The 26,653-nt window shown below is 39.5% G+C and overlaps 1 protein-coding gene across 2 annotated transcripts in view; it reads right to left on the bottom strand.

Annotated features, from left to right (window-relative positions):
* The window catches only part of Dnah5 (dynein axonemal heavy chain 5), a 192,320-nt gene that overhangs the window by 153,524 nt on the left and 12,143 nt on the right, over positions 1–26,653 (bottom strand). For both annotated transcript variants that reach the window (XM_090332123.1, XM_090332124.1), the window contains exons 5-16: positions 25,992–26,213; positions 23,797–23,934; positions 22,647–22,823; positions 20,801–20,914; positions 20,053–20,160; positions 18,160–18,282; positions 17,212–17,427; positions 14,310–14,417; positions 12,125–12,210; positions 11,140–11,461; positions 9,495–9,701; positions 3,616–3,787 (exon numbers count right to left, since the gene is read on the bottom strand). In XM_090332123.1, the coding sequence (XP_090188249.1) occupies positions 3,616–3,787; positions 9,495–9,701; positions 11,140–11,461; positions 12,125–12,210; positions 14,310–14,417; positions 17,212–17,427; positions 18,160–18,282; positions 20,053–20,160; positions 20,801–20,914; positions 22,647–22,823; positions 23,797–23,934; positions 25,992–26,213 (1,993 nt within the window). The remainder of the gene's footprint in view (positions 1–3,615; positions 3,788–9,494; positions 9,702–11,139; positions 11,462–12,124; positions 12,211–14,309; positions 14,418–17,211; positions 17,428–18,159; positions 18,283–20,052; positions 20,161–20,800; positions 20,915–22,646; positions 22,824–23,796; positions 23,935–25,991; positions 26,214–26,653) is intronic.

The following is a 26,653-nucleotide window of genomic DNA, read 5'->3' as shown; positions in this document are numbered from 1 at the left end:
ACCTTTCACTGCTGCCCCCGCTCACGCCTCCCTGGCTGTCTCTTCTTTCAGGATGCTGTTTGTGGGTCTCCGTGAGCAGGATAACTCCCTGTCCTATACTACCACCATAGCCTGAGAACACCCTCCCTCTTCCTACCTCCCACTCCTGGGTCTTGGTCTTTGGGAATTCATCTTTCCATCCTCACCTCTTCAGCATTTATCCCAATACCCATTCCATAGGACACATTCCACAAATGTGATTAAAGTAAACTTCTCACTTTTCTTTTATACTACCAGCATAAGGTAAACTTGTTCTGATTTGTTAAGGTAATGTTAAACATTAAGTTCCATAGATAGAAAGGCCAACTCTGAAGAAAGTCAACAATAATTCTGCAAGCGGGGACAATAGCTAATGGATACTCACCTAAGAGGCTGATACCATCCCTTAGCAGCAAAAGCCAGTACTGTAATCCTATTATGCATTTGTTAACAGCTTTACTTCCTAATGCCTTGAAATTTCCATTATTGCTAAGGTAATTACTAGGGATGCCACTCAAGACTCAAAACTGCTTAAAGAATTCACTACTAAGAAAGAACCAACATTTGTACCTATTTCCACTTGACAGATCGTGCAAAGCATTTTCAAGGTCATTTGTAACAATCATGCAAATGGTCCCCCAAGGACTGCTATTCCCTGATCCCCTAGGATCATTACCTTCCAAAGGAGAAGGGACTGTGCATAAGTGCTACGGCTCTCTAGAGATGGTGCTCGTACTGAAGTATCCACATGGGGATAAAACAATCAGAAGAGACAGAAGCCATTTCAGAAGTCAGAAACATCAGGAAAGAACATGACCATGGAAGTAGGATGGAAGGGTCTTGAAGATGCTACACGGGTGACCACCAGCCAGCTTGTAGACCAGCAGGCACCTGGAACAATTTAAGGAAGCTATCCCCAGTGACAGTCTGGTTTTGCTCCATATGACTCCATGACTGTATTACTTTAAGCCATTTCATTTGTAGCAACTTGTTGGAGCAGATTTGGTTTTCAAAAAACAATATTTATACATAGACTGTGTCCAAAGTTAGTTCTATACAAGTTTTTCTATCATGTTGAAGCATGCTAATACTTGTTTCAACACATTATATGAATAACCAGCTTAAAGAGTTGGCATGCTTAATCCAATAAGAAATCCAACTGTTCTTGAAATTTAACATAATTTGTCTCCTGAAGAAACCCAATTTTTGTTCTGCTTTAGTTTCTTTATTTAAATTGCATCAAGAAAAATACAATAGAGTACAAGAGCTAAGAAGAGGTTTCTTTAGAAACTATCTTCTTGTTCACCAGCTAACATTCTAATAAAACATTCAAATTGCTAGCACTCTAATCCTAATAACTCTCTAGAGAGAATATTCCTGGAGACTGCCTTGGTAGCCTGTTCTAATTTGATTGTGATAACTCTTACTATGAAGCTTTTATGAGTTTTATAAATGCCTCCTTAGAGACTTTTAGCCAATTTCCTTACTTTATTTCCTGGGGAGACGTACTTGGGAAAGAATATGGGCTAAAAAATCAAGAGAACTGGACTGAACTCATCTCAGCTGTTTGCATATGTTTGATACTAGGTGAGATTTAGTATCTTTGGATCATAGCTTTGCAACCTTTTAATTCAGGGTCCTGCTTAATAATGCTCCTACAAATCTGTACAGCACTATGGGGCCATGGTTGCCTAATTAGATACTTTGTGTTGCTCTACCTTCAGAATGGAGTGACAGTGGAATGAAACACTTTGGCCATCTCATCTCCAAGGCTCCATCAGTCTTCTTTGAATCTAGAGCCCAATCTATGAAGCTCAACTATCCCAATCCACCAGGAATAATAAAGAGTGAGGGGATACCTCACTCTACTCCCCACCATCAGGCCAGCACTTCATAGATATTATTCATCAGACAGCAACTGCAAAATTAAATAGCTATATTTCTGAGCCCTAAGTTATTAAAAAAAAGTGCAGTGAAAAACCTACTAATAAGCCAAGCTGTTTAAAATTAAGGTTTTTAAATAATCTAGTTCCTACTTCCAGGTATAATCACTAGACAGAAGGGAGAAAGAAAGAGAAAATAAATAAGAATAAAAAGAAGATATCACAGGAGGTGTCTAGATGATCCAGAAAGAAGAAAGCAGAAAGGTGATGATGTTAAGGCGTTGGAATGGGGTTTGTTAATGCATAAGTATGTGGGTACCTACTATACCAGACTCATTGAGAAAGAAGTATGAGAAACATCCTAGTTTTCCGTTCCTTTGTAGTCAGTTTGGGGAGAAAGATGAAATTGGACTAAATCATCGCAAAGCATCTGAAACACAGAGACTCTGGTCCCAGCTGTAAACACAATGGAAGCCACAGGGAAAAGTGGTCACATGAAGTAGAGTGTGAGAATGAGGTAATGGCAGAGGATGGACCCTGGCTATAAAAAGTGGGCAGAGCTTGGTCACAAAAAGAAGATGGATGACATCAAGTACAAAAGAATGGAAATGCAAAAGGTTTTAAGGAGGGAGAAATATATCATTATCATGTTCCAAACTGTATGTCCTACACCCCAGTGTACCCCATAATCCTGTGTACCCCTGCCTACCACAAGAAAATCTGTCAGGGGTTGATATGGTGTAGATAGCAGCCAAGGAACTTTGGAAATGTTCCATTCAAGAACTCTTTGAAAGACCCATGGCATGCTCCCATACGAAAGGCTCTAAAAAGCCCTCCAGAAAGCCAACATCTAACTGCTCCATGTGACTTCTTCAAGCATATTTGAATCTAGAATCCAATGCAGCTTATCTGTATACATTCCAGGAAATCAAATATGGGGCACACCACATCACACATTCTTTAAGAAGTCATATACCCCAAGAATGAACCAGTGCACAGTGACACTCACAAGACACTATGATGGAAACGGACTTTTCAATGTGGTGGGCAGGGGAGTCAGGCGGGAGGGAAAGAAAGAGGTAACAATTTTCAACAAGAAATACCCTCATTATATTACTTACATAACTATAACCCTTCTGTACATTACCTTTCAATAAAATTAAAACATTAAGTAATATGTCCCTCATTAAGGAAAAATAATGATTACAATGTTCCTATTTATAATGCCCTACCTCATCCTGGGGGCTCCCAAAATACAGTAACAGGACCAGAAGTAAAACTCAGTATACCGAGAGAAGGAACAGAAAAAGTAGGAAGAGGAGGAGTAAACTGAGGAAGAGAAGGGGAGGAGGATGAGGAGAAGGAAGTGGAGAAAACAGGGAGTGGAGTGGGGGGAATAGGAGAAGAAATTTCAAATACAATCAGTATAAGAAGTTGAGTAACTCTAAACATTCTTCAAATTCTAGTGTCCAACATTAAGAATAAATGAAAATATGTGGCTAATCTCACAGGATAAAATTAAATGGCGAATACTTACAGTTTCTAGGAAATTACTGGATTACATAGCTTGGTATCTATCATTCCTTATGGAACAGTTAAAGAATCATACTTTTCAGTTCATTGCTAATATCACGATATTAATTAAAAATGATACAACATAGATTAAGGACACAGCCTTTAAAGACCCAGAAAGAAATCATTTAGGCAGACTCACTGATCTTTGCCAAAGCGTTTTCTAAGTATGTCTCAATATTCAGCGACGCCCAGGTCAAGGCAGCCAGGCCAGGCTGCAGAGCTTCGTTCACATACGCCACGTGCGGCGCCATCAGCTGCTCGAGGACGGGAGGCACTCTGGACTTGACTCGCTGGTATTCAGCCAGCAGCATCTACAACAAAGTGAGGTTCAATAGTCAACCACTGTCTCCTTTTTTATATCAGTTAGTATCCTTTTACATAAAAGATGCTTTTTGGTTAGTGGTGAACTGTGGGGCTCTTCCAGCCTGGCATCTGGAAATAATACGAAATAGAGACAGAGGACAATAAACCTCTCTAAAATTGCAAATTCCTAATTTAATAAATTATGACTGGGGAAGAATTTTAGGATCAGAGTTTTCCATCCTCTACACAGCCTGAAAAGAGAAGAAAAGTCTTGAAATGACTTTTCTGAACCGTGAGAAGCCAGCACCAGCACCTTTGCCGGCGTTACAGCTAGCTTCATTCAATTCCAGATGCTTAGCTCACAAAACATTTTGTTCCTCTGAATGGCTGCTATGGGTCACATTCACCATGAAAAGTTTCTGGTGCACCAGCACCGATTTCTGGTCTTGATACAAGACCCAAACACACAGAGAGGGTCAGAAATCATTGCTCATTTCGGCAAGTGCCTTTAAAGGATGTTAAATACTGTCCATATGCCAAAAACAAAGGATTTCACCTGTCAACTTTGAGCTCCAGATTCACACAGAGCTACAGCCAACTGAGTGTCTCTGGTGGATTCTATCAGATACCTTCAATCATAACACTGCCCAACTCAAAGCTTGTTCCACCCCAAAACTTCTCCATTTAGCTCACAGCAATCCCGTCCTTGCAGTCTACCCACCCAAACTAGAGACAGAGTCATCCCTGATTCCTCCATGCACAATCCATAGCACATCCACAACCACCACCACCACTGACTCACCTGAATTACTGGAAGGGTCTACTGTTGTCTCCCTATTCCATCTAGGCTCAATCAGCTACAAGAGGAGACCTTCCAAGTTACTCTTCTGCGTACGTGGTTACACAGTTACATCTAAGTCTGGGCTTTACAGGAAGACTTGAAGAGGTCCGTGGTCTACAATGACCTACTCAATGTTGTCCCTCTTATATCTCTGATCTCATCTCTGACCACTCTTCCCCTTTCCTTCCTGCCTATCTACCTTGCTGATCTGTAGCCTTACTTAGGGCCTTCGCATTTCTTTCAAAAAGTTATTCCAACTTTCTCCATTAGGCTTATTCTGATAACTTGAGATTATAAGCCATCACCAAAATCCGTTTGTATACTCTCTGCCCTGTCTTACTGTTTTTCTACAGAATCTATCATTGCAACATAATAAATACAATTTGCCTTCTTTCATTGCTCATTGCTTATTTCCTTTTTTATTATTAAACAGTTGTACAAAGAAGTTACAATTCCATAATGTTTATTTTCTTCATTACTCAAATAGTGCCTGACTTACAATAGTTCAATTTACAATTGTGTGAAATTGAATGGTATTCAGTAGAAACCTCTACTCTGACATATTTTGTTCTTACAGAGCTGAGGACCCAACTTAGGACCTTACACTTGCCAGGCAAATGCTCTTCCACTGAGCTAACTTGCCAACGCCTTGTACTCTGAATGTTTCAATTTTGATTTTTTTTTAGGCTAACAAGAGATGTTATGATACATTTCTCAGATGCTAGGAGGAACAATGAACCATAGACAGTCAGGCAATCATGAAGGAACACAACTGTTGCCCTATGTGTACAGTGGTTTGGGATAGAATTAAGACATCCAATTAACTCCATGAATGTCAGCACTTTGTTTGAAAATATACTCATTGTTAGATTACTTTGCACAAATGAAAGCAGGACACTTTTCACAAGAGCAAGTGCTCTAGTGTTTAGGTAATATAGTCTCAGCCATGATGTTCCATGAGTTAGATTACAAAATGCATTTTTAAATTAAAATTATTTTCAATTCATAATGAATTGGGGACATAAACCCCGATTGCTAATTTTGATTGTCAACTTGATTGGATTAGGTCCTGAGGGCTCTGAAGTAATCAATGGTTTCATTCATTGATGGATTCCAAATTTGAAGAGATTATTTGGTGGTGGTAGAACTATACAAGGTTGAGCATAACGGGGAAAAGACAGTCACTGGAGTTGTATTGTTTTCATGGATATTCTCTCTTTCCTTCCCATTATGAGCTAAACACACCCCTTCCCCTACATATTTTTGCCACCACAGTATCCTACCTCACTACAGGCCAAGAAATAACAGAGGCAGCCTAACAGCCTGAAACATTTGGGGATCATGAACTAAAATAAATATTTCTTTCTTCTAAATTGTTCATATCAGGAATGCTTCACAGCCATGAGAAAGCAATGCAGAGATAATTAATCCATAACCCCACCCAGGAGTGTCTAAATAAATTCTACAAGAGTAAGAATTCAATGTGCTCTGTTCAGTGTGCCTGAAAGAATAGATGGGACATAAGAGATGATCAACATTTCTCTGTAACTGAGAAATCAGTTGGTATCAGAAAGGATTGCCAAAACCTGTGATTTTGGTTTTCCTGTGAAATATCCCTCTGTCTGATGTTGACGTATGTCACTATTTCATCCACAGGTTACAATTTTCTAATAAGACTAATGGTACGTTTAGCCTACCTTTGAGCGTACTGTAATGATTTTGTAAAATATAAGTACTTTTAAACTTATGTTTATAATATAATTAGTGGCACTGCTTTAATATTAGATTGTGTTGTCAGGATATTTTCTTTAGAGTATAAGTCCTAGACATTCTATAACACAAAAAAATGATTCCTCAATGGAGAAGTTTGAACAATGCTATAGACAATTATCTATCCTCTTAGACAGTTACAATTAATATTGAGGATTCTGAGAAATCTACCATAAAGGTTTAAAAAAGGCTTAGAGAATTTTGTGGAGCCCAACATTTCCCGTGGGCTCCATAATTCTTTCTTCATACAATACTTTTCTATAATTTCTATAATACCCTTTCAATTTCCATGAAAGCCCCTTTAGAAAAGTCTAAATTGGGTGAATCTATTAATAGCTACTTATACATTTTCTAAGGCTTTTAGCCCCTGCTTACCTGTTTCTCAATACCCATCATTTTTTTATTCTATCTCGGAGAGGGCTCATGGCGTCTGCCTCCAGCCAGCTTTCTACTTCTCACCTTTAATCCCTTAACCCCAGTAGCTATTATTCATCCTTTTTCACAAATGAGAAATGGAAATTTAGAAGGTAAAGTAATTTACCCAAGGATAATGGTCTGAATCCACATAAAATTGGTTTTGGAATCTACACTCCTCATCATCAGCTAGCCCACTGGTCTTTCTAGTTTCCACTGTTTTCCAAGGAAGAGACAAATAAAACAAACTCTCTTTGGCATACTAATCGTAGAAGCCTGGAAACCATTGTGAGCTATCCAACATGGTAAATTTGCCACGAACATGCCAGTACATATCCTCTTCACAGCTGCCTGTATGGACCAGGAACCTTTAACTCCTTCAAGATGTCAACCAGATAATAATCTACTTCCTGAAGCTGCTGTTTGCAGCTGTGCTGGCTTTGAAACATTCTTTGCCTCTCCTGCACTCATGGGGCTGAGTCTACCCTCCTGTGGCTCTAGGTGAGTTCACTGGGTCTACCCTCCTGTGACACTGCGTGGGCTCACAAAACCCAACAGGATACAACAGCATGGAATCTTTGAGACATGCAGGGCTGCCATTAAAGGCTGCGTGGCCTCCTTCTTGTTCACTGCACATTCACTCCTGAGTGGCCATGTGAAAAATTCTACTAGCCACATGAAGTTCTTACAAGGTGCTCAGGCTACAATCTCAGTGAAGTGCATCATTTAAGACTTTCCCAAATCTTTTAAGCACAAAATCTTTCTTTTTGAAAAAGTTGCTACACTTGGTAGTTGTGTATCTCCACAACAAATAAGTAAAGCAACCATTTTGGGGAAAACATTATTTATTACTGATTTTACAGTTGTATAGATATGGTTTCTTAATAAAAAAAACTTTTTTGTGAAAGTGTGGATTAACTAAACCATTTTCCTCATGTGCAAGAACAATTCACACAATACCAATACAATGTCTACTACTTCATCAGTCCACAGTTGAGGATTGTCTGTCTCTTGCCAATATTTCCTTTTCAACAACAGAATATAATGAAAAGACAATAGACACCAAGTCTGGGGCTGTTTCTAATTCTGTCACTTAGCTGTGAGACCTAAACTAACTCACTTCACTTCTTAGACCCACTGTTTTCTCATCTATAAAATGATCATATATTCTGTTCTGTTGGGGACCGACTGTGGGGTCAGTGACCTACTGTGGGGTCAGTGACCTTGGACCCACACAATTGTGTACACAAGGAAGTAGTTCTTATCATGATAACTTTAAGCAATGTCAATCAGTTCTTATCATGATGACTTTAAGCAATGTCAATCACTTATCAAGATGACTTTGGGCAATGTTAATTGCTTCTCATTTATCTTATTTGTGACTTGATTACTATTTTGTATGAATGTAGACTCTGGCAGTTCCCTAGTTCTAAGAAGAGTATTTAAGGTCGGAACTTGAAATAAACTGCGCTACAGTCTTAGGCGGCAGTCTTGAACTCACAGTCTTCTTGGGCTGCTGACTTGGGCTGTAGTCCTCCCGAACCCCATCTGTTTGTCTCTCTTCTATTTTTTCCTAGTCCCTGCCCCCTATTTCAGGAATCCCAATCTGCAAACCCTGGTTTGCTGCCGGCTGGCTCCGGCACTGTTCCACCTGTTCCACCTAGCTGGCACAGAATTAATGATGAGCATAAACATGGTTTCAAATGTAAAGCAAACACATGGCCTTAATGTTATCAGATGATTTTAACTGCTAAAGAGCTTAAGTACTCCTCTTCATGTTGCCTAATACCAGGACTGTATGTCTGACTCCTCTTGAACCACTGGATCCCATCTCTGTATAGTGGCATCTGTCCCTAGCAGCCAATCCTTGCTATGCTTTTCTCGCCTACCCACTTCAAATCCAATAATTAATTTTATCTGCGTACTGGGAGTTTTATCATATTTTGGTGTATGTGCTTAATCCAGTAGCCTTCTACTTCTTTCTGTTTTCACTCCCTAAGAATTTTTCATCCGGAACAAAGATAGTAATATGACAGCATTCCATAGACTGACTGCTGCAATGAACTCGTTACATCACATTTCAAATTACATGGCTAGCATCTCAACCAGGTGTCTGAAATACTGCAGCTTTCCATTGGACTTCCAAAATAAACTAGTCCAGGCCTGTGCCATTTTCACAAGTGGAGCCACAGCCAGGACCTGCATGCTATCTATCATTCAGAAATCAACGTTCACAGTTCAGGGAGGCTCCGCTCCAACTCTCCTTGAGTTTCCTCTTGACCTGCCTGTTGGCATGAACTCTGAGTCCATGAATAACTCTGCAACTCTGTTGCCATCTCATCAAGCCATTGGACCAATGCAACAGTCCACAAATCAGCCTCCCAGTCTTCTGCCCTCCCCCACCCACTTCCCACCCAGCAGCAAGGATGGCTTCTATCACCAAGGTCATGAAACTTTTGCTAGTTCAAAATCCTCCAATTAAATCACATTATGTTTAACTCCATCCTTTCAAATCTTGGCCTGTAAGATCTGCACCAGTCTGGCCCAAGCCCGCTGGGCAGCCTGGTCTCTGGCACTCTTTCCACTTCAGTCATTCTTGGCGTGTTTGATCTTCTGATATAATATACCACTAACTTTTAAAATGAATTCCAGAGTTGATTAGAAAACAGAAAAAGATGGAAGCACTATACCTTCATGTTACTGAAGTTCTTTTTGTGCCCATCCCGCTTCTGGAAAAGGGACGCGGCCAGTGGTGAGACTGGCAGCCCCATCTGGCGCATGCACTCTGTTTCTCGAAATAAGATGAGTATCTGAGGATCAAAGTTTACAAACCATTCCCCCGTGCCGGGCGCCTTCACCAGTAGAGAAACCTCAAGACCCTTGTGAATTTCTTCAATCTGTCAGGAGGAAGCAACAGGATCACTACCAAAAAGTTTTATAAAGACAGTGTGTGGCTCAGGTATTTCTGAAAATAAGGAAGCCAGGGATGTTACTAAATGGCAGAACACTTATTCAGTCTACTTATTATTATTATTATTATTATTATTATTATTATTATTGGCTTCCTCACTCTTCTCCTAAATTCCTGATCAGAAAATAGCCTTCAGGTTTTTTGATAGTGATGTTGCACAGATAATTCAAAACAATAAAATTCATTCATGTCTCCCCACATGAAAGATAAAAGGACACAGCTATACCAATGACCTTCAAGACCCTTAATCTCAATGGTACACTTATGCCTACTCAGTTATTTTTCCTAATAAAAGTTTCTCAGCCTGCTTTCACTCATCTAGAAATGCAATGAATACAACTGCAAGGACATCATTTCTACAAAAATATTACAAATATAGGGGAGCATAATTTGATTAAGCATGAGTACAGTCAAAGAAAATGACTTTGTTTAACAAAGGTACTGGTATTTACTGACACCTTCAGGATCTCATTGATTTATTTTCCAGTTCTGGAGCTTCTAGAGCTAATGTTCATTAGGCACCTAGCACTTATGCTAAACCAAAGCCTAATGCTTATTAGTCAAGCGGTCTATTACTGAGCCTTCCTCAAGATCTTACTGAATTTTAAAAAGAAAATCTAATGAATATGGTAATGCAAGCTGTGTGGGGGTGGAGGGAGTTGTGGGTATTTGTGCTAGTACTGGGTCTTGAACTCAGGACCTGGGTACTATCCCGTAGGCAGCACAAGGCTGGCATTCTACTACCTGAGCCACAGCTCCACTTATGGATTTTTGATAATTATTTTGGAAATTAGAATCTCATGAGCTTTCCTTCCTGGGCTGGTTTTGAACCACAATTCTAATATCTTAGCCTCCTAAGTAGCTGAGATTACACACATAACCTACCTGAGTCAAGGAGAATGAAAGAATTTTTTTTTGCCAGACCTGGGCTTGTGCTCAGGGCCTGAGCACTTGGACTTTCTCAAGGCTAGAGCTCTACCACTTGAGCCATAACACCACTTCTGGCTTTTTTTTTTCTACGTAGGTGGTACCGAGGAATTGAATCTGGGTCTTTGTGCATGCTAAGCAAGCACTCTACCACTAGGCCAAACTCCCGGCCCCAAGAATTTTTTTTTTTCACTTAGGAGTCTGGTTTTGTTTTGTCTGTTTTGTTTTGTTTCTGTGTGTGTACAGTCCTGGTGCTTGAACATGGGGTCTGGTGCCATCCCTGAGCTTCTTTTGCTCAAGGCTAGCACTCTACCACTTGAGTCACAGCTCTGTTTCCAACTCTCTTTGGTAGTTTATTGGCGATGAGAGTCTCACAGACTTTCCTGCTTGAGATGACTTCTGTGTACCAGAGTCCACAAAGACAATTCGGGGCTCACCTGTTGCAGCCAGGCCCTATGGTACAAGATCTCAAACTCCAGGAGGACCCTGGCCGTCCTGTTGTAAGAGCGGATGACGGGCTTGGCCTCTGCCGTCCGCAGCACGGCCGGATGCTGCTGGAACAGCTGCATGGGCTGCTCCATCCTGTGGAAGAGCTGGCGGGCCCACAAGATCTTCCCGGCGATGGGGGGCTGATCTCGAGCCAGAGGAGGATCCAGTTTCTGCGCTGTATACAGTTTTGCAATCATATCAATGTCAGCCCCATAATTCTCCAAGATCAATTGGTATTTGTCATCGATACCAAGGTCAGGAATGTTCAATCTGATTAAACACACAGCAAAGTAAAGGGAAATGGATAAGTTCATTATTAATGAATATTCACTAATCTAATTTATCAGCATTTGTTTTTAAACATAGGTTAATAAAAACAAAAATGTTGACAGCTGTATGGTGTAGTCAAAGAATCAAAGTAAGGTAGGTGAGCGTGGCTCACAGCTGTAATCCTAGCCACTCAGGAGGCTGAGATCTGAGGATTACAATTCAAAGCCACCCTGGGCAGGAAAGTCCATGAGACTCTCATCTCCAATTAGCCACCACTGTGGTTCAAAGTGGTAGAGCACTAGCCTTGAGCAAAAGAGCTAAGAAGTCCTGAGTTCAAGCCAATAACCGACAAGAAGAAAATAAAAAAAAAAAATCAAAATAATGTGTGGGTAAAACTAGCTACCTGACAGTAATTTTTTCAATTTACTTAAACATTAGACAATATTAGTGTAGACAGCCACAAAGTATTTCTAGGTAAGAGTATTCTCTATTTGCCAAAATAAAGCAAATCCTTAATCCTCCATAGAATTAATGCTCTAAGTCCTTTGAAAACTTAAGAAGTAGGCTTTTCTTTCCATTTGAGTATAAAATTATAATAATAGCAATGATAATAAAATGCTAAAAATTAGAACTTGGGGAAATATTTCAATATTTTTCTCTTACCTTTCAAATTTCTTTAACATACTTAGAGCTTGATTGGTGTTTTTAATCTTTTCAAACGTAACATCCATGAACTTCTGTAACTCATTCTAAAACAGCACAAAACCTGGTTGTGAGCAACAAGTTAACACTTTCAATTCTTTTTCTTGTTTGAGTTTGGGTTATTAATTTGTTTTTGTTGGGGTTTTTTGTTGTTTGGAGATGAGATCAACCCAACTACCCATATGACTTTGAACTCATGACCTGCCAAGGGCAGGAATTGTGGGTCTGCACCAACATGCCTGGAAACACTGGGAAAATTCCAGGTGACAAATCAGATATCTTTTCTGAATTCATAACCCACCTACTAGGTCACTATTGTACAGTAAATACTTAACCATCAATCTTCATCTTCATATTAGCAAATAAGAAAATACAATTCCTTTCCTCCAAGAGCACTCTCTCTAACTCCACATCACATACAAGCTACTGACGCCTCCGTGGTCAGAAGTCCCCAAGGAAACACGGACAGAGACTTGCCAAACAGATCATGACTGTAGAACACAGAGTACAGATTCACAACTGTGTCCACATTCAAAAGCATGAGATCAGAGCCCAGTGTCTGCATCAGCCTGCTCGAGTACACAGGTGCTCAGGTTCTGTAAATGGTGTCTCTTGTCATCAGTGAGATGTGTAGCAGGGTGTGACGGTCCAGATTTTGCACTCTCAAGCCAGACCGCTTGTGTTTGACCCCAGCTCTACCACCTGTCAGCTCTGCGACTTGGGCAGGTGATTTCTCATTGTACCTTGTTTATTGCTCTATAAAAGAAAAGTAATAAGAACCTCCATGTATGATTATAATTAAAGCTTAAAAATAAAGTTCCTTGGGTGGAAGCATGGCCTAGTGGTAGAGTGCTTGCCTAGCATGCATGAAGCCCTAGGTTCAATACCTCAGTACCACATACATAGAAAAAGCCAGATGTGATGCTGTAGATCAAGTGGTAGAGTGCTAGCCTTCAGAAATACCAGGGACAGTGCTCAGGCCCTGAATTCAAGCCCCAGGACTGGCAAAAAGAAAAAAAAATGAAGTTCTTTGGTTCCCCTATCTTAGTAACAAAGGTTTCTACAAGATCCAGGCTATGCAAACACCGCCCCAGGGAGTGGGAGACAGGTCTGTTCTGAGCTCTGATCTCAGGAGTCCATAGGGCTCTCCGTGCTCAGGATGGCTGGCTGCAGTGAGTATGGAGACAAAGGAACATGAAGAGCCCTGTGTGTCAAAGGTTTCTAAGCTGCAGTCCTGATAGTCTGCTGATAGTTTGCTCGACTAACCTCTGATTGTAATCATCATTATGACAAAACAAACAGAAACCGGGTTTCAACAAAAGAGGAGCATTAACGCTCTTAAAAACAAAAATAGAAAGCAGGTATAAGTCTATAATTTCAAGCTGTATTCCTGACCCTTTAAAACAAGAAAAAAATTAGACAGACAGGCACAGATGGCTCATGCCTGTCAGCCTAGCTACTCTGGAGGCTGAGATCTGAGGATCAAGGTTCAACACCAGCCCAGGCAAGAAAGTCCATGAGATGCTTATTTCTAATTAACCACTAGAAAACAGAAGAGGCACTGTGGCTCCAAATAACAGAGCGCTAGCCTTGAGCAAAAGGGCTCAGGAGCAGCACCAAGGCCCAGAGTTCAAGCCCCACAACCAAGATAAATAAATAGCCCTCCATCGCTCATGTGAAATATAGTAGATACACAGGAGATATCAAATAGTGTAATTTCTTTGAAAGACAAAACTTCTGCAAAATAAAACACCAGGAAGTGGGTACTTAAAAGGGTGGGGCAAGGTCCCAGAGAAAAAGAGTAGAGGCATGAAGAGAAGAGATGGAAAATGTAGTGAAGAATCCAATGTACATCCTACAAATTAAGAAGAGTGAGGTGAGGAGTGGGGAGGGGAGGGACGGGTGAGGATGTTTAAAGGCAGAACACTAATCAAGATACGTTGTATTCATAAATTGTTTTGTTGATTGTCAATTCCGTTGTCCAACTACCTAAAAATAATAATAAAAAGAAAATGTATCCAAGTTGTGGTCAGTCACCTCTGCAATAAAGATGACTCTCTTTTTTGAATGATGGCATTAGCAGAATTACAAAGAAAAAAGAAAATAAACATGTCACTGTCTACAAGAGTTTCATTATGCAACCTACATGGAGTTCATCAATCTGCTTGCAAAATTCTTCATAATCCTGATCAAAATCCGTTTTCCTCTGGTCTAAGAAATCATATTCCTTTCTTTTTATGGTTGCAACAATGTCCTGAAAGGTGAAAGAAATAAGATATTATTTCAATATTCTTGTACTATGTCACTAAACATGATCTTTAAACACAGAAAACATATAAGCATTTCCCCTAAAATAAGGAAACAAGAGCTTTATCTTGTGTGATTGTTGTTCTTAATGTACTATGTTATTTCTCTTCTCTTTTTTTGTCCTTATGGTTAATCTCATATTGTTACTGTATCTGATTTGTTATCTGGTATATTGTATATATTTGTTTATTTGAAATAGGAATGGGAGGGGGAAAGCAAGATAATTGGGAGGGAGTGGGGGAAAGGAAATGGGGAAAAATCATGAGAAGGGGGATCAATGTGTGAGAAGTAATGTACCTACTACCTGATGAATGTCTCTGTTACCCCTCTATATATTACCCCGACAATAAAAAAAAAATATATGTTTACAATGAAATGGGTGACACTGACCATGATTCATTGTATTCAGATGCTACCTTTGTACAGGTACTCAAAGATAAAAATTCAAATAAAATGATAAATAAATAGAGCCTGTGTTTTTAGTTCTCACTTTGTTCTGCCTTACTATGTTATAAGCAATGTAATACTGCCATTCTGGATCTAAATCATTTTGAAATAGTTTGCATTTTTGAAAATATTAAGAGCCACATTTAAGTATTAGGAGAGAATTTTTCTCAATTTTTTTCACATCTGAAATAATTTTAAAAGAATCCTTGAGTAGAACTGATTAGGACACTTTGGTGGAAGAATTTAAACTATTTCAGAAAATAAATGAGGTTTTAAAGGAACACCAACTAACATGGGAAAAAATAATCATGTTATAATATCTACAGATAAATGAAATATAAAGCAAAATCTACCACTTCAAAACTCTCTAGAATTAGTTTCTTCCTGCTTTCCTGACAAATCTATACTGAGGAGGGAGGTTAAAAAAAAAAAAACAGGCAATTCATCTCCTTGAAGCTACTATTGCCATGTGCTTTGTTTGCTTTCAATAATGAGCTAAAATGCTCCATGCTCATTCCTATCCAGGTACTGAGCCATTCTCACACTCCGGTATCTGCCATGTTGATGGATGCATAGAATTCATATGGAGAAGACTGACTTTCTGTCCACTAGCTCTTTTTCAATGTCAATTCCACTGAAACATCAATGCAAATTGTTCAATTGATAGAACTGTATAAACTTTGTAACTTTCTAAATCAACTCTTCTGGAGGCCAAAGAGGGGGAAAAATAATAATCTATAGGTAAGATTTCTCAGAGTGGAGGGAGGAGTGAACTGAAAGTTAGAAGGAGGAAGAGGGGGAGGAAGAGGAGGAGGAGAGAGGGAAAGAGCAGGAGGAAGGGTCAGAGGAACTAAGGAGGAAGATGAAGAGGGGAAAGAAGGAGGAGGAAGAGGTGTCGCAAACCATGTAACATTTGTTCCCCTGGTGCCATTTTGAGTTTCTCACACTGGCACTGACACATTCAGTCCTCTAGTCATGGTTTCATAAGCCATCTTCACCTTATCTCCATTTGTTGTATCCATTCCAGTCAGTACTTACTTTACTTTACATTTTCAAGGCAGCTTCCCAGTAATTTTAAACAGTTTAGAAAAGACTTCTTTCTGCATTTAGATGTACAATTCAATTTCTTAAAAATACTCTGAAACGTGCTCACAAACATTTTGTTTTTTCATGAAAATTGGGAAAAATTTCAGAAGACTCTAAAGTGAAAAAATAAGTCCATCCTGTCTTTATGTAACCACACTTTTGAAACACAACGTCTTCTCCTTGGAAATGACACATATCTACTTCATTTAAATAAAACTCTCTCTCCCAAATCGGATAGAGTCAAGAAATTAAAGATTCCTATATTGATCTAAACTGTTAAGATATAAAAAGTAATTGTCGTAGCAAATTGTAAGATATTTTTCGAATTCAAGAAAGAAAAAAAATCTTTTAACTATTAATGTTACTGGCCTTAAAAATAAGTTGATCATATCCACATTAAGCATGCAAAAACAGTTTGTAACTTTACCCTTTCAAAATCTTTAGAATGAACCTGGCACCAGTGACTCATGCCTGTAATCCTAACTACTCAGGAGGTTGAGATTTGAGATCACAGTTAAAGCCAACCTGGGCAGGAAAGTTTGAGAGATTCTTAGCTCCAATAAACTCAGAAAATACCAGATAAACTCAGAAAATACCAGAAGTGGTTCTGTAACTTAAAGTGGTACAGTGGTAGCCTTGAGCAATCAGGGACAGAGCCCAGGCCCTGAGTTCAAGCCTGGTCCTACCAGGGGAAAAATATCTTCAAAATGTGTTCATCTCATTGCATCCACTTTTAAAACTGAGATTCATCCCAAAGATATCCTCACAGTACAAAGCAGAAAAAAAACTGAAATAATTGTAATTTTGGAGCTACAATAAAATCTCTTTCTTTATATTTTCAGAATGTGTCAAAAATGACTAAAACACATAATTGAATGTCACATGAAAGTCAGCATCAAATAATGCTTGAGATGTAATATGTTCATAATTAAATAGTTCCTGTGTGAATAAATGAAATAGAAGCTCTGTTTATATACTTTCCTTGTGCTAATATAAGAATCCTTTTCCTAATGTCATTTAATTTTAAACTACTGGTAAGTTCTTGTCATAATCACATATGTAAAAATAACATATTAAGACTATTTTTAAAAGATTATTATACAAATAAGATTCTCTTGTATTATAGACTGATGATTTGAATCATCCTAAATACCACAGTTTATTTAAGATATTACAAGTTGGTAATGGATAATAGTACCACATAATACCTGAAATTTAATGATTAAGTCATCCAGCCCTTCAATTTTAGATTCTTGAAGGACTGAGTATGTCTTGAAGGTTTTAAAGATGTCCATTATCTTGGATAGACGTCGGTGAAAAGTTTCAAATTTTCCAAAAATATACATCTCACTAAATTCAAATTGCTTTTCATTTGGATTTTGCTTAAGCTTTTGCTTTGTCTGGTGAAAGCAGTGCTGATATTCCTGCAAATTAAAAGCCAAGAATGAGAAAGGAAGCATACAATGGTGGGCGTATGGCTCTGTGACAGAGAGCACCTAGCATATACACGGCACTGGGTTCAAGTCTCACAACCAATAACAAAAGGAACATAAAGCTACTAAAATCACCACCTCAGGCCGGGAGTTTGGCCTAGTGGTAGAGTGCTTGCCTAGCATACGTGAAGATCCAGGTTCAATTCCTCAGCCCCATATACATAGGAAAAAGCCAGAAGTGGTGCTGTGGCTCAAGTGGTAGAGGTCTGGCCTTGAGGGGAAAAAAAGCCCAAGGACAGGGCTCAGGCCCTGAGTTCAAGGGCTGTCAAAAAAAAGCAAAGTTAGGATGAAGATGCCTAACTCCTCAATTTTGTCCTTCATGTTTATCTGTCTGCTTGAAATGTCCTCTCTTCCCATCTTCTGGGCTTTTAGACAATTACTACTGGTGCAACTCAAAATAGGCTTTGCCCTATGATTTCCCACTGGTCTCCAAGATGTTGGAAGAAACCCACCTCCTTGTACTCATCCATGTGTCTCCAGAACTCGGTGTGACATGAGAGGATCCCAACAAAAGTAGAATAAGGGAAGTAAGTTTCTGAGAAAGTTCATTACCATTCAAGTTTCTTAACAGTAAAGATTTACTGTTCTTGTGTAGCAACCAATCATATAATTGCTCAATAAGATGACCTCAAAAATAGCAAAATCTCAATAAATTACTATTACCTGCTTAAGTCTAATTGCAGAGAGTATTTTTTCCATCACCACATCTTGTGGCTGATTCCAGATAGAGGCAGTCCCACTGTTGGTGATATAGGCTTTACAGGCAGATATCATCTGATTGGTCACCTGGAATTTTCCAATAAGATGATCTTAGGTGCATATAACAACTGGGGATTATAAATCAAAGTTGAGTCATCAACTCTACTACTCAGAGATTTGAGCTTTGGATTCATTTTCCCCTTACAACTGTGATCAAGCACTGACCCTTTAATACTGTCTAAATTGTTTGAAATCAGAATTGGAAGCACTGTGGAAAACGAACCTCCAGCGCCACCCTGTATGCAGAAGGAAGTGTTAGCCAACCGGGGACTCACTTCCCTGATGAGAGTCTGCCTGATCTGCTCAGTCAACGTGTTCTCACACCTGCCACACCGTTGACTGGCACCATGTAAAGTGCAGGCCACCTTGATATTTCATGGAGCCATGGCTGGCAGTGGAAGGTCAAAAGAAGATCACCAACACTTGAAAAACTCCAAGATTTTATCCAGCCTTTAAAAAAAAGCCTCCTATTTAGAACGTCTTGGTTGCTTTTTTAACAAAGCAAATGCAGAGCTAATTGTCTTCCCTAACTGCTGGGGAGGACGTGAGGTTGGATGCTCAGGATAATATGGGGAACAAAATAAGACCAGCCAGGGCAAGGTCACTTCTGATGAAAATGGTTTGGGATAGTGGTAATCTGACAAGCTTTCTTTCTAAAAACAAACAAACAAAGTCTTTGCAAATACTACACATGAAATCTAGATTCATGGTGTAACCAGACCCTGGACTCTCCCTTACCCCGAAGCTGCCCTCTCTGGGACCGACATGCAGCTTCTATGTAACCAGATGCTGAGAAAGAATCCCGCACCATCCCCAGCCAGAGCTGGAGGTTCTGGAAGGCCCAACGCTAGGCCTCTATTCCCAGGGATCGTTTTTGCTTCCTTCCTCACAACTAGAATATAAAGCATGGGTCGGTCACAAGTTCTTCTATTTTAAAATAACGTTAAAAAGGTCTACCCTGAATATGAAAAAGTGTCATTAACTTCTTAGTAGCTGATCTAAAGGCGAATGGCAGCTGGGCTCACTGTGAATGCTTCTGCGTTAGGACAGAAGGTTTAAGCTTCATTATGGTTTGGGCAGAACCATTCTAATTACTTTAGACATTACTGAAACATTGTAAGTGCCTTTATTACTCTCCTCATACCACCAAGTAAACAACTGTGGCATTAAATAAATGTGGAAGAGTGGCATATAAAATATGAAACAGAAAAGAGCCAATTAAATAGTTTTCTTTAATTAAAATTGGTCCACTAGAAGAAAAATTGATATGCTAAATCACACAAGGAAAGAAATCCCCAAAAGAATCTTATTTTGTTTTTATGATATAAATAAAAAATATTTATTGTAGTAATTACTTTGGGAAATCATGCTTTATGTGCTAGACTTCACTTTTCACATAAACTTAATTCTCTCTACCAATGGACTAAGATCTTCTTAACTTGTAAGATGCAGACTAGTAAGGTAGCTCAAATGGTAGAGGGCTTGTCTAGCAAGTGCGAGGCCATAAGTTCAAATCCAGTACCACAGCTGTGAGTATATGTGTGTGTGTGTGTGTGTGTGTGTGTGTGTGTGTGTCTGAGAGAGAGAGAGAGAGAGAGAGAGAGAGAGAGAGAGAGAGAGAGAGAGAGAGAGAGAGAGAGAGAGAGAGAGAGAAAGAGAGAGAGAGAGAGAGAGAGAGAGAGAGAGAGAGAGAGAGAGAGAATGGATTAAACCAATGTGGTAAATTTTATTTTTCAGAAAATTGACTATTGGCAGATAAATATATGATCATCCATCAAATCTATACTCCATGCTTACCTTCACAAACAAAGATGTGATCTTCTCTGAGGTGTTATAGTAGAGAGAGATACTGTAGATCATTTTAATGGCATTTATAAGTATAGGAATGGCATCAATCATGGATATCTGGAAGGCATTACAAAAGTTTTCAGAAAAAAATGCCAAATTCAGAAAAATTCTAATAGTAAAAGCCTTATCACTCCATCTTTTTAGACTAAGTGAAGCTTAATTCTAAGTACTTAATGCCTAGTATGAATATCTTTTACAAAAAGTTGACTGCTGTCATTTTATATTTGTGTATATACATATGTATATATTTCATCAAATTCTATTTCCACACAAGAAACATAAACTTCCTGGTAATGACCATTATTGATTTTGTAATGAATAACAGACACTTTTTATAAATTCAAAGATAATTTTTAAATGCCAACTAGTAGCCATCTCCACAGTATTTTAAAGTGTAATCCAGAATGTCAACTGGACCATTTAAATACAAAAATGTAATTAATATACAATAAAGTTTTAAGTATAGTACATCTTTAAGGTCTTTGATAGGTGATAGAGACAGATAGATAGATAGATAGATAGATAGATAGATAGATAGATAGATGAGACAGTTATAATATATATATATATATATGGCTTTGAGAATGAAATTTTTCTAAGACTTCCCCACAGCTGTAATATCTACGAACCAAAGCTTAGCATTTAGGTTTGCTAGTGTGTAAAGGGTTGTCAGTAAACGACAGGAGCAGAAACTCACAGGATCACTGCTGTACAAAGGATCACAACATTTTTCAAGTGTGTACAAATACTTGACATTGTCTTTTGCCTCGTTGGCTGCATCAGTGATTCGAATATCTGTCTCCCGCCAAGTCTAAGTACAATACAAGAAAGCAATTTCAATGTTACTCCTCACAGAAAAACTCCAGTAGAAGACCCACTAAAGGCTACTGCAAGTCATTTGGTCAAACTACATTTATTCTCTGCAACCTGCACAAAACTGAATCCCAAACGGCTGAGAATCAATACTATGCTAAAAAGCCATTTAAATGTTTTGAGCAATGTTTAAACCCCATTTTATAGTTACCAGAGTATACCAAGAGTACAGTACCTTCTTGAAAACCCACATCTTCCTGCTTTCGGCCCACTGGATCCACCTTGTACCTCATTCCAATATTTTTATTCTATTCCTCTTTCAGTCAGAGGTCCCTTTCCCCTATCCATATACTTGTACTTTTTCCCACTGACTGATATTGCTGTTATTTATTTATTACTTATCAATCATATGTCAAGATTATGCTCTGAACTAGAGACTTCAAAGCAGAAAGATCCAGAATCGAAAAATAATAACAGGAAATGATTTAGCGCAAGTAAACCTATAAAACTTCCTGAAAATTCTACTGGTTATATTTCTACTGAATGGTCTTACGTATTTCTTTGAGCCCTGCTATGAGGCAAATCTAAAAAGCACATTTGTTGAAATAATTGCTATCTGAATAATCATCATGAACTGGAAGAAGTATCTATGCAAATAGCAACTAATAGTCGTCACAACACCAGCTGTCCCCCTGTAATCACCACTCTGTCCTCCTGTCATGCCCTGAACCATCTCATCCTCTTGATCATGGACTTGATAGAACTTCTTTCTAATAAGTGGAAGGGGAGCGAATTGGTGATGTCACCCTGGGATTAAGCCTCAAAGCTTTCCTGATGGCTGGGTGCCTCTTCCATCCAAGTGTCCCTCTCTCATCCATATATGGAGACAGAAAAGTATTTGCTGGAGCCAGGCATGGTAGCTCACGTCTGTAATCCTAGCTACTCAGGAGGCTGAGATCGGAAGATCAAGGTTCAAAGCCAGCCCAGGCACAAAAAGACCTGAGACTCTTCCCTCCAGTTAACCTCTAGAAAACTTGGCTTGGCTCAAGGATACAGTGGTAGCCTTGAGCTGAAGAGCTCAGGGACAACGCCAGCCCAGGCACTAAAGAATGTGAGACTCTTATCTCCAGTTAATCACTAGACAATGGGAAGTGGGGCTGTGGCTCCAGGGGGAGGGTGATAGCCTTGAACTGAAAAACTCAGGGACAGCACCCAGGCCCAGCGTTCAAACCCCATGATGCACAAAAAAAAAAGAAAAAGAAAAAGAAAAGCATTTGCTCCTTTCAGTTGCTAAGTTTTGCAGTAATTTTTTACCACAGCAGAACCAAAAAATTAACATAAATCAGGTAAGTTTTTATTACATCATGTTGGTCTGAATTCATTGTATGTGTATATGCATATGTGTATGAAATTTTATCATCATTGTAGTTTAATTATATGCAATGCCCACTATAATACACCTACTCATGTGGAAAGCCACCCAATGTCTAGAGATTATTTCCATAGTATTCAATGTAAAAGGGTATCAATGTATGTGAATTAATGCACCTTCTATCTGGTAAATATCATGTAACCCTTCTATTAATTACAATAAAAAATATATGAAAGAAAGAATAATGTTATCCAGTCTGGAAAGACTTTTCGCATCCATATGATAATACTCTCCCTTATCACTGTACGCAATTATGGATGTCTACTCATGTTATAAGGCACAAAATAGAGCTGAGAACCTTGAGAAGCTTCGACTTGGCTGCAGCCAGCACAACCAGCACAGCCTTCACATCTGGGCCTTTTAGCTGATCCAAAAGATAGTTAAATTTGGAGAGCCTCTTTTTCCAATGTTCTAACTCTGCCCGGGGTCCTACATCGTCAGCTTCCTTCCTCAGCTGGTTGTTTTCAGCTAGGACCTTCCAATGTATGGAAAGAACATAAAGAATTGCATGAGGCTGGAGGGATGAAAGTTAGAAAGTCAACAGAAACAAATCACACTACCACAATCACAATGCACAATGCACAATCACACTTCAAATGATGACTCCTTTCCATCTTTACATGTACCCATTCGTTAAACTTCAACAAAAGATGGCCACCTGCCTAACTGAAACCTACTTATTAAAAGTATGTGACGGAGGTTCTGGAAGGCCTGGGATCCAGGAAGCTCTATGACCTTTCATTTTTCTGTACTACTCTGGAGCAATACGCCTTTGGAAAAGCCCATACCTTAGCTGGTTACTCTAAAGTATGATTTTTTTTTTTTACCAGTCCTGAGCATTGGCCTTGGACTTTCTCAAGGCTAGAGCTCTACCACTTGAGCCTTACCGGCTTTTTTCTATGTATATAGTACAGAGGAATAAAACCCTGATCTTCGTGCATGCTAGGCAAGCAATCTGCCACTAGGCCAAACTCCCAGCTCATATGCTTCTTTTTTTTATATAATGTCCAACTTCCTTTAAGACTTTTCCAAAAGGTTTAAAGATCAAGTTCTCCTTTGGAGGACACAGTGAATTACATTTTTACTGTTAAGTTTTTACTGGTAACTTCTCCAAAAATAATTTTTGTAAATTATAGTCTTCCAGTTATTCAAGTATGTAAAGTCATCTGATTTTATTTCAGGCTTTTTTCATTTACTTTTAATTTTTATCATCTTTTTTTTTTTAATTTTATCATGTTTTACACAAAGGAGTTGTCATTCTGTCAACAAAGCAGCATGTGGCTACCATGCATTTTGCTCAGTGTGGCCCTTTCCTCACTCTCTCTTGTCCCTCCCAAGCTCTCACCTTCTTCTGCACAGCCAGATTGTTGGCAGGGGAACGTCCTAATTGATGTCCTCCTCAGACCAATTCCAGAATGGAGTATCTGAAACCAGTTTCCAGAAATTACCTGCTCTGTCTGCTTGATCCATGCTTTCATACAGGTTTCCACTTTTTCCAGAGTCTCTGGGTTGCTGGCTAGAGCCAAGTAATCCATAGGTTTCTTCAGGGCTTTCAGCTCAAATATGTCACACTTTTGAAGATTTACCTTCAAAATTAAAATGAAGATGGAATAAGTCATATTAATGTGATGGTTTTTGTTATTAAAAATGCATACACTTTGGGGTAAACATTTAGATCCACAGATATTGTGTGTCTGATCTATACTATCTTGTTCCCTCCACCAAGGTTATTTGAAGGACAAGACCCAGTATGTAATACTCCCTCCAGGGAGAGAAAGAAAGAGAAACAGAGAAAGAGAAAGAGACAGAAAGAAGGGAGGGGAGAATGGAAGGGAAGGAAGAAAATGGAAGAGAGAACACGTAACAAGACCACAAAATTAGTAAGAACTTGGAAATTATTCAAAAAGTTTCAAAACCAAAGAGAATGGAACCAACAGCATGAAGGAAATTAACACAAAAGGGTTGGGAGTTTGGCCTAGTGGTAGAGTGCTTGCCTAGCATGCATGAAGGTACCACATGCATAGAAAAGAGCTGGAGGTGGTGCTAAGGCTCAAGTGGTAGAGTTCTAACCTTGAGAAAATTCAAGGACATTGCTCAGGCCCTGAGTTCAAGCCCAGGACTGGCAAAAAAAATGTGCCACTAGGTTCCATTAACCTGAGAACTAGCCTTCCTGCTCAATGTGTTCCCACATGGCTCTGCTGCCACTATCCTGAGTCTTCCAGCCCTCCTGCAGGATGCCATGCCATCAGGCCCACCGGGCACTGACCTGATGCCACAGCCACGTCTGGCCCAGAGAGAATGGATCTTCCTAAGGTGGAGAAGAGGAGGCCACCTCACTTTTTGAATACTCACACTACCACATGATGTGGGGCCATTTGCAAGCACTTCTTTGGGGGATGGAATGCCAGCAGTTCCACTGGTCCAACCTGCCATTTTGTCTTTGCTGCAGTACAGTTAACTGGGAATACAATGCATCAACAACTGTAGCCGCCCTGCCCCTATTACTCCGCTGCCCAGCTCTACATGCTTTAGTGAGCAGATTGTTCCCTCTAGGTATTCTAATGGAATTAGTATTATCTAGAGAGGAAGAGAAGAGCTACATTGCCATGGTTACCGTAGACCCCATTCCTCTCTTTCCCCATCAAGACTGACCTGACCTTTCACCTTCCAGGTGTTTGTTAGCTCATCTCCTCCCCTTCTCCCCCTCATCACCACCTCCAAACACACAATTATCAATGTGCTTAGGAGCCCAAGTCATGCAGAAGACAATTCACACATTGACCATGCTTTTTCCAGCCATACCAATTCCTCTTTCCTTCTTCTAGCACTTTACCACCAGCGCTTCACCTCACTTTCCACCCATCACCTATGTCATGTGCACACACACACACACCACTGTGGCTCCAAATTCCTTTCATCCATCAGTGTCACAGTATTTCGTATTCCTGTCTTCACTGCCAAACATCTGGTGCGTAAAATCCTACATCATTGCCAACATTTCTAGAGAGCCCCCAAAAGCATTTATCATGGCGAATTTGCCATCATATCCTGCAAGCCAAGAAAATGGCCTACAACATTGTGGAAGATTTTTCAGCATGGTGGAATGAAGATCATGTATAAGAAATATCATCTGTAAGTGGGGGGAGGGTGGGAGGGAAATGGGGACCATGTCATGAGAAAGGGTATCAATGTTTATGAAGTTATGTACCTTCTATCTGTGAATATAATGTAACATATAGGAAGAACATTAAAAAAAAGAAATATCATCTACTGAGCCAGGGGTGGTGGCTCACGCCTGTATTCCTAGCTACTCAGGAGACTGAGATCTGAGGATCAAGGTTCAAAGCCAGCCCAGGCACAAAAGGACTTGAGACTCTTATCTCCAATTAACCTCTAGAAAAGGGAAGTGGGGATTTACTCAAGGGTAGGGTGGTAGCCTTGAGCTGAAAAGCTCAGGGACATTACCCAGGCCATGTTCAAGCCCCATGACCCTAGAGAGAGAGAGAGAGAGAGAGACAGAGACAGAGACAGAGACAGAGACAGAGAGAGACAGAGAGAGAGAGACAGAGAGAGAGACAGAGAGAGAGACAAATATTACCTTGTTAATCTGGTCGTTTATATAGGAGTACCCATTCTTTCTTACCTTCTCCTTCAAGCTCTCCTGTGCACCAGTCAGGATGCCCACAAAACCTTCCAGAGAACTCAGGAACTCCTGTCGAATGCTCGATGCATCTTGAAGACCCTCTAGCTCCCCCCAGCCATGGCTTGAGGCCTTGAGTGCAGGTATGAAGATATCAGAGAACAAGCATCTCACAGAGTTTAGCAGACCGCCATCTGCCGTATCTAACACATTGAAGCTCACCTCCTGGAAACAAATGGGAGATTGTTTCCAGTAAAAACTACCCTCAATGGAAACAGCCATGAAGTCATTTCCAAATGTTGTTTGTTAGTTAACCAGATATCCAGTGAAGTTACTCAGCAAATTATTATTTTCATACCCTGGTTGAGAAAGTAAGTTTTACGCCATCCTAATGTAGAATCATCTAAATAAAAGGATGAAATAAATAAAACAGAAAACACATCACAGAAGACGCTGTCTGGTGTATTTGTTCAAGAATGCACACATCAGGGGACGGAATACTTGAATAGTGTACTTTATATACAAAATAAAGTTAGAGAGCCACTGTTAAAAATCTTATTGTAAGTGCAGCAAACTTCTCCATGAGGAAAATAATCTATAGGAAATACTTTTCAAAAGACAAACTTTCACTGTTTACACAGAAATAATTTCAGGTCAGTTTGTTA

Source organism: Megascapheus bottae, chromosome 4 (genome assembly GCF_031878675.1).
Source record: "Megascapheus bottae isolate mThoBot1 chromosome 4, mThoBot2.hap1, whole genome shotgun sequence".
In the NCBI taxonomy this organism is placed as follows: Eukaryota; Metazoa; Chordata; class Mammalia; order Rodentia; family Geomyidae; genus Megascapheus; species Megascapheus bottae.
This window is presented reverse-complemented; position numbering and strand designations above follow the sequence as displayed.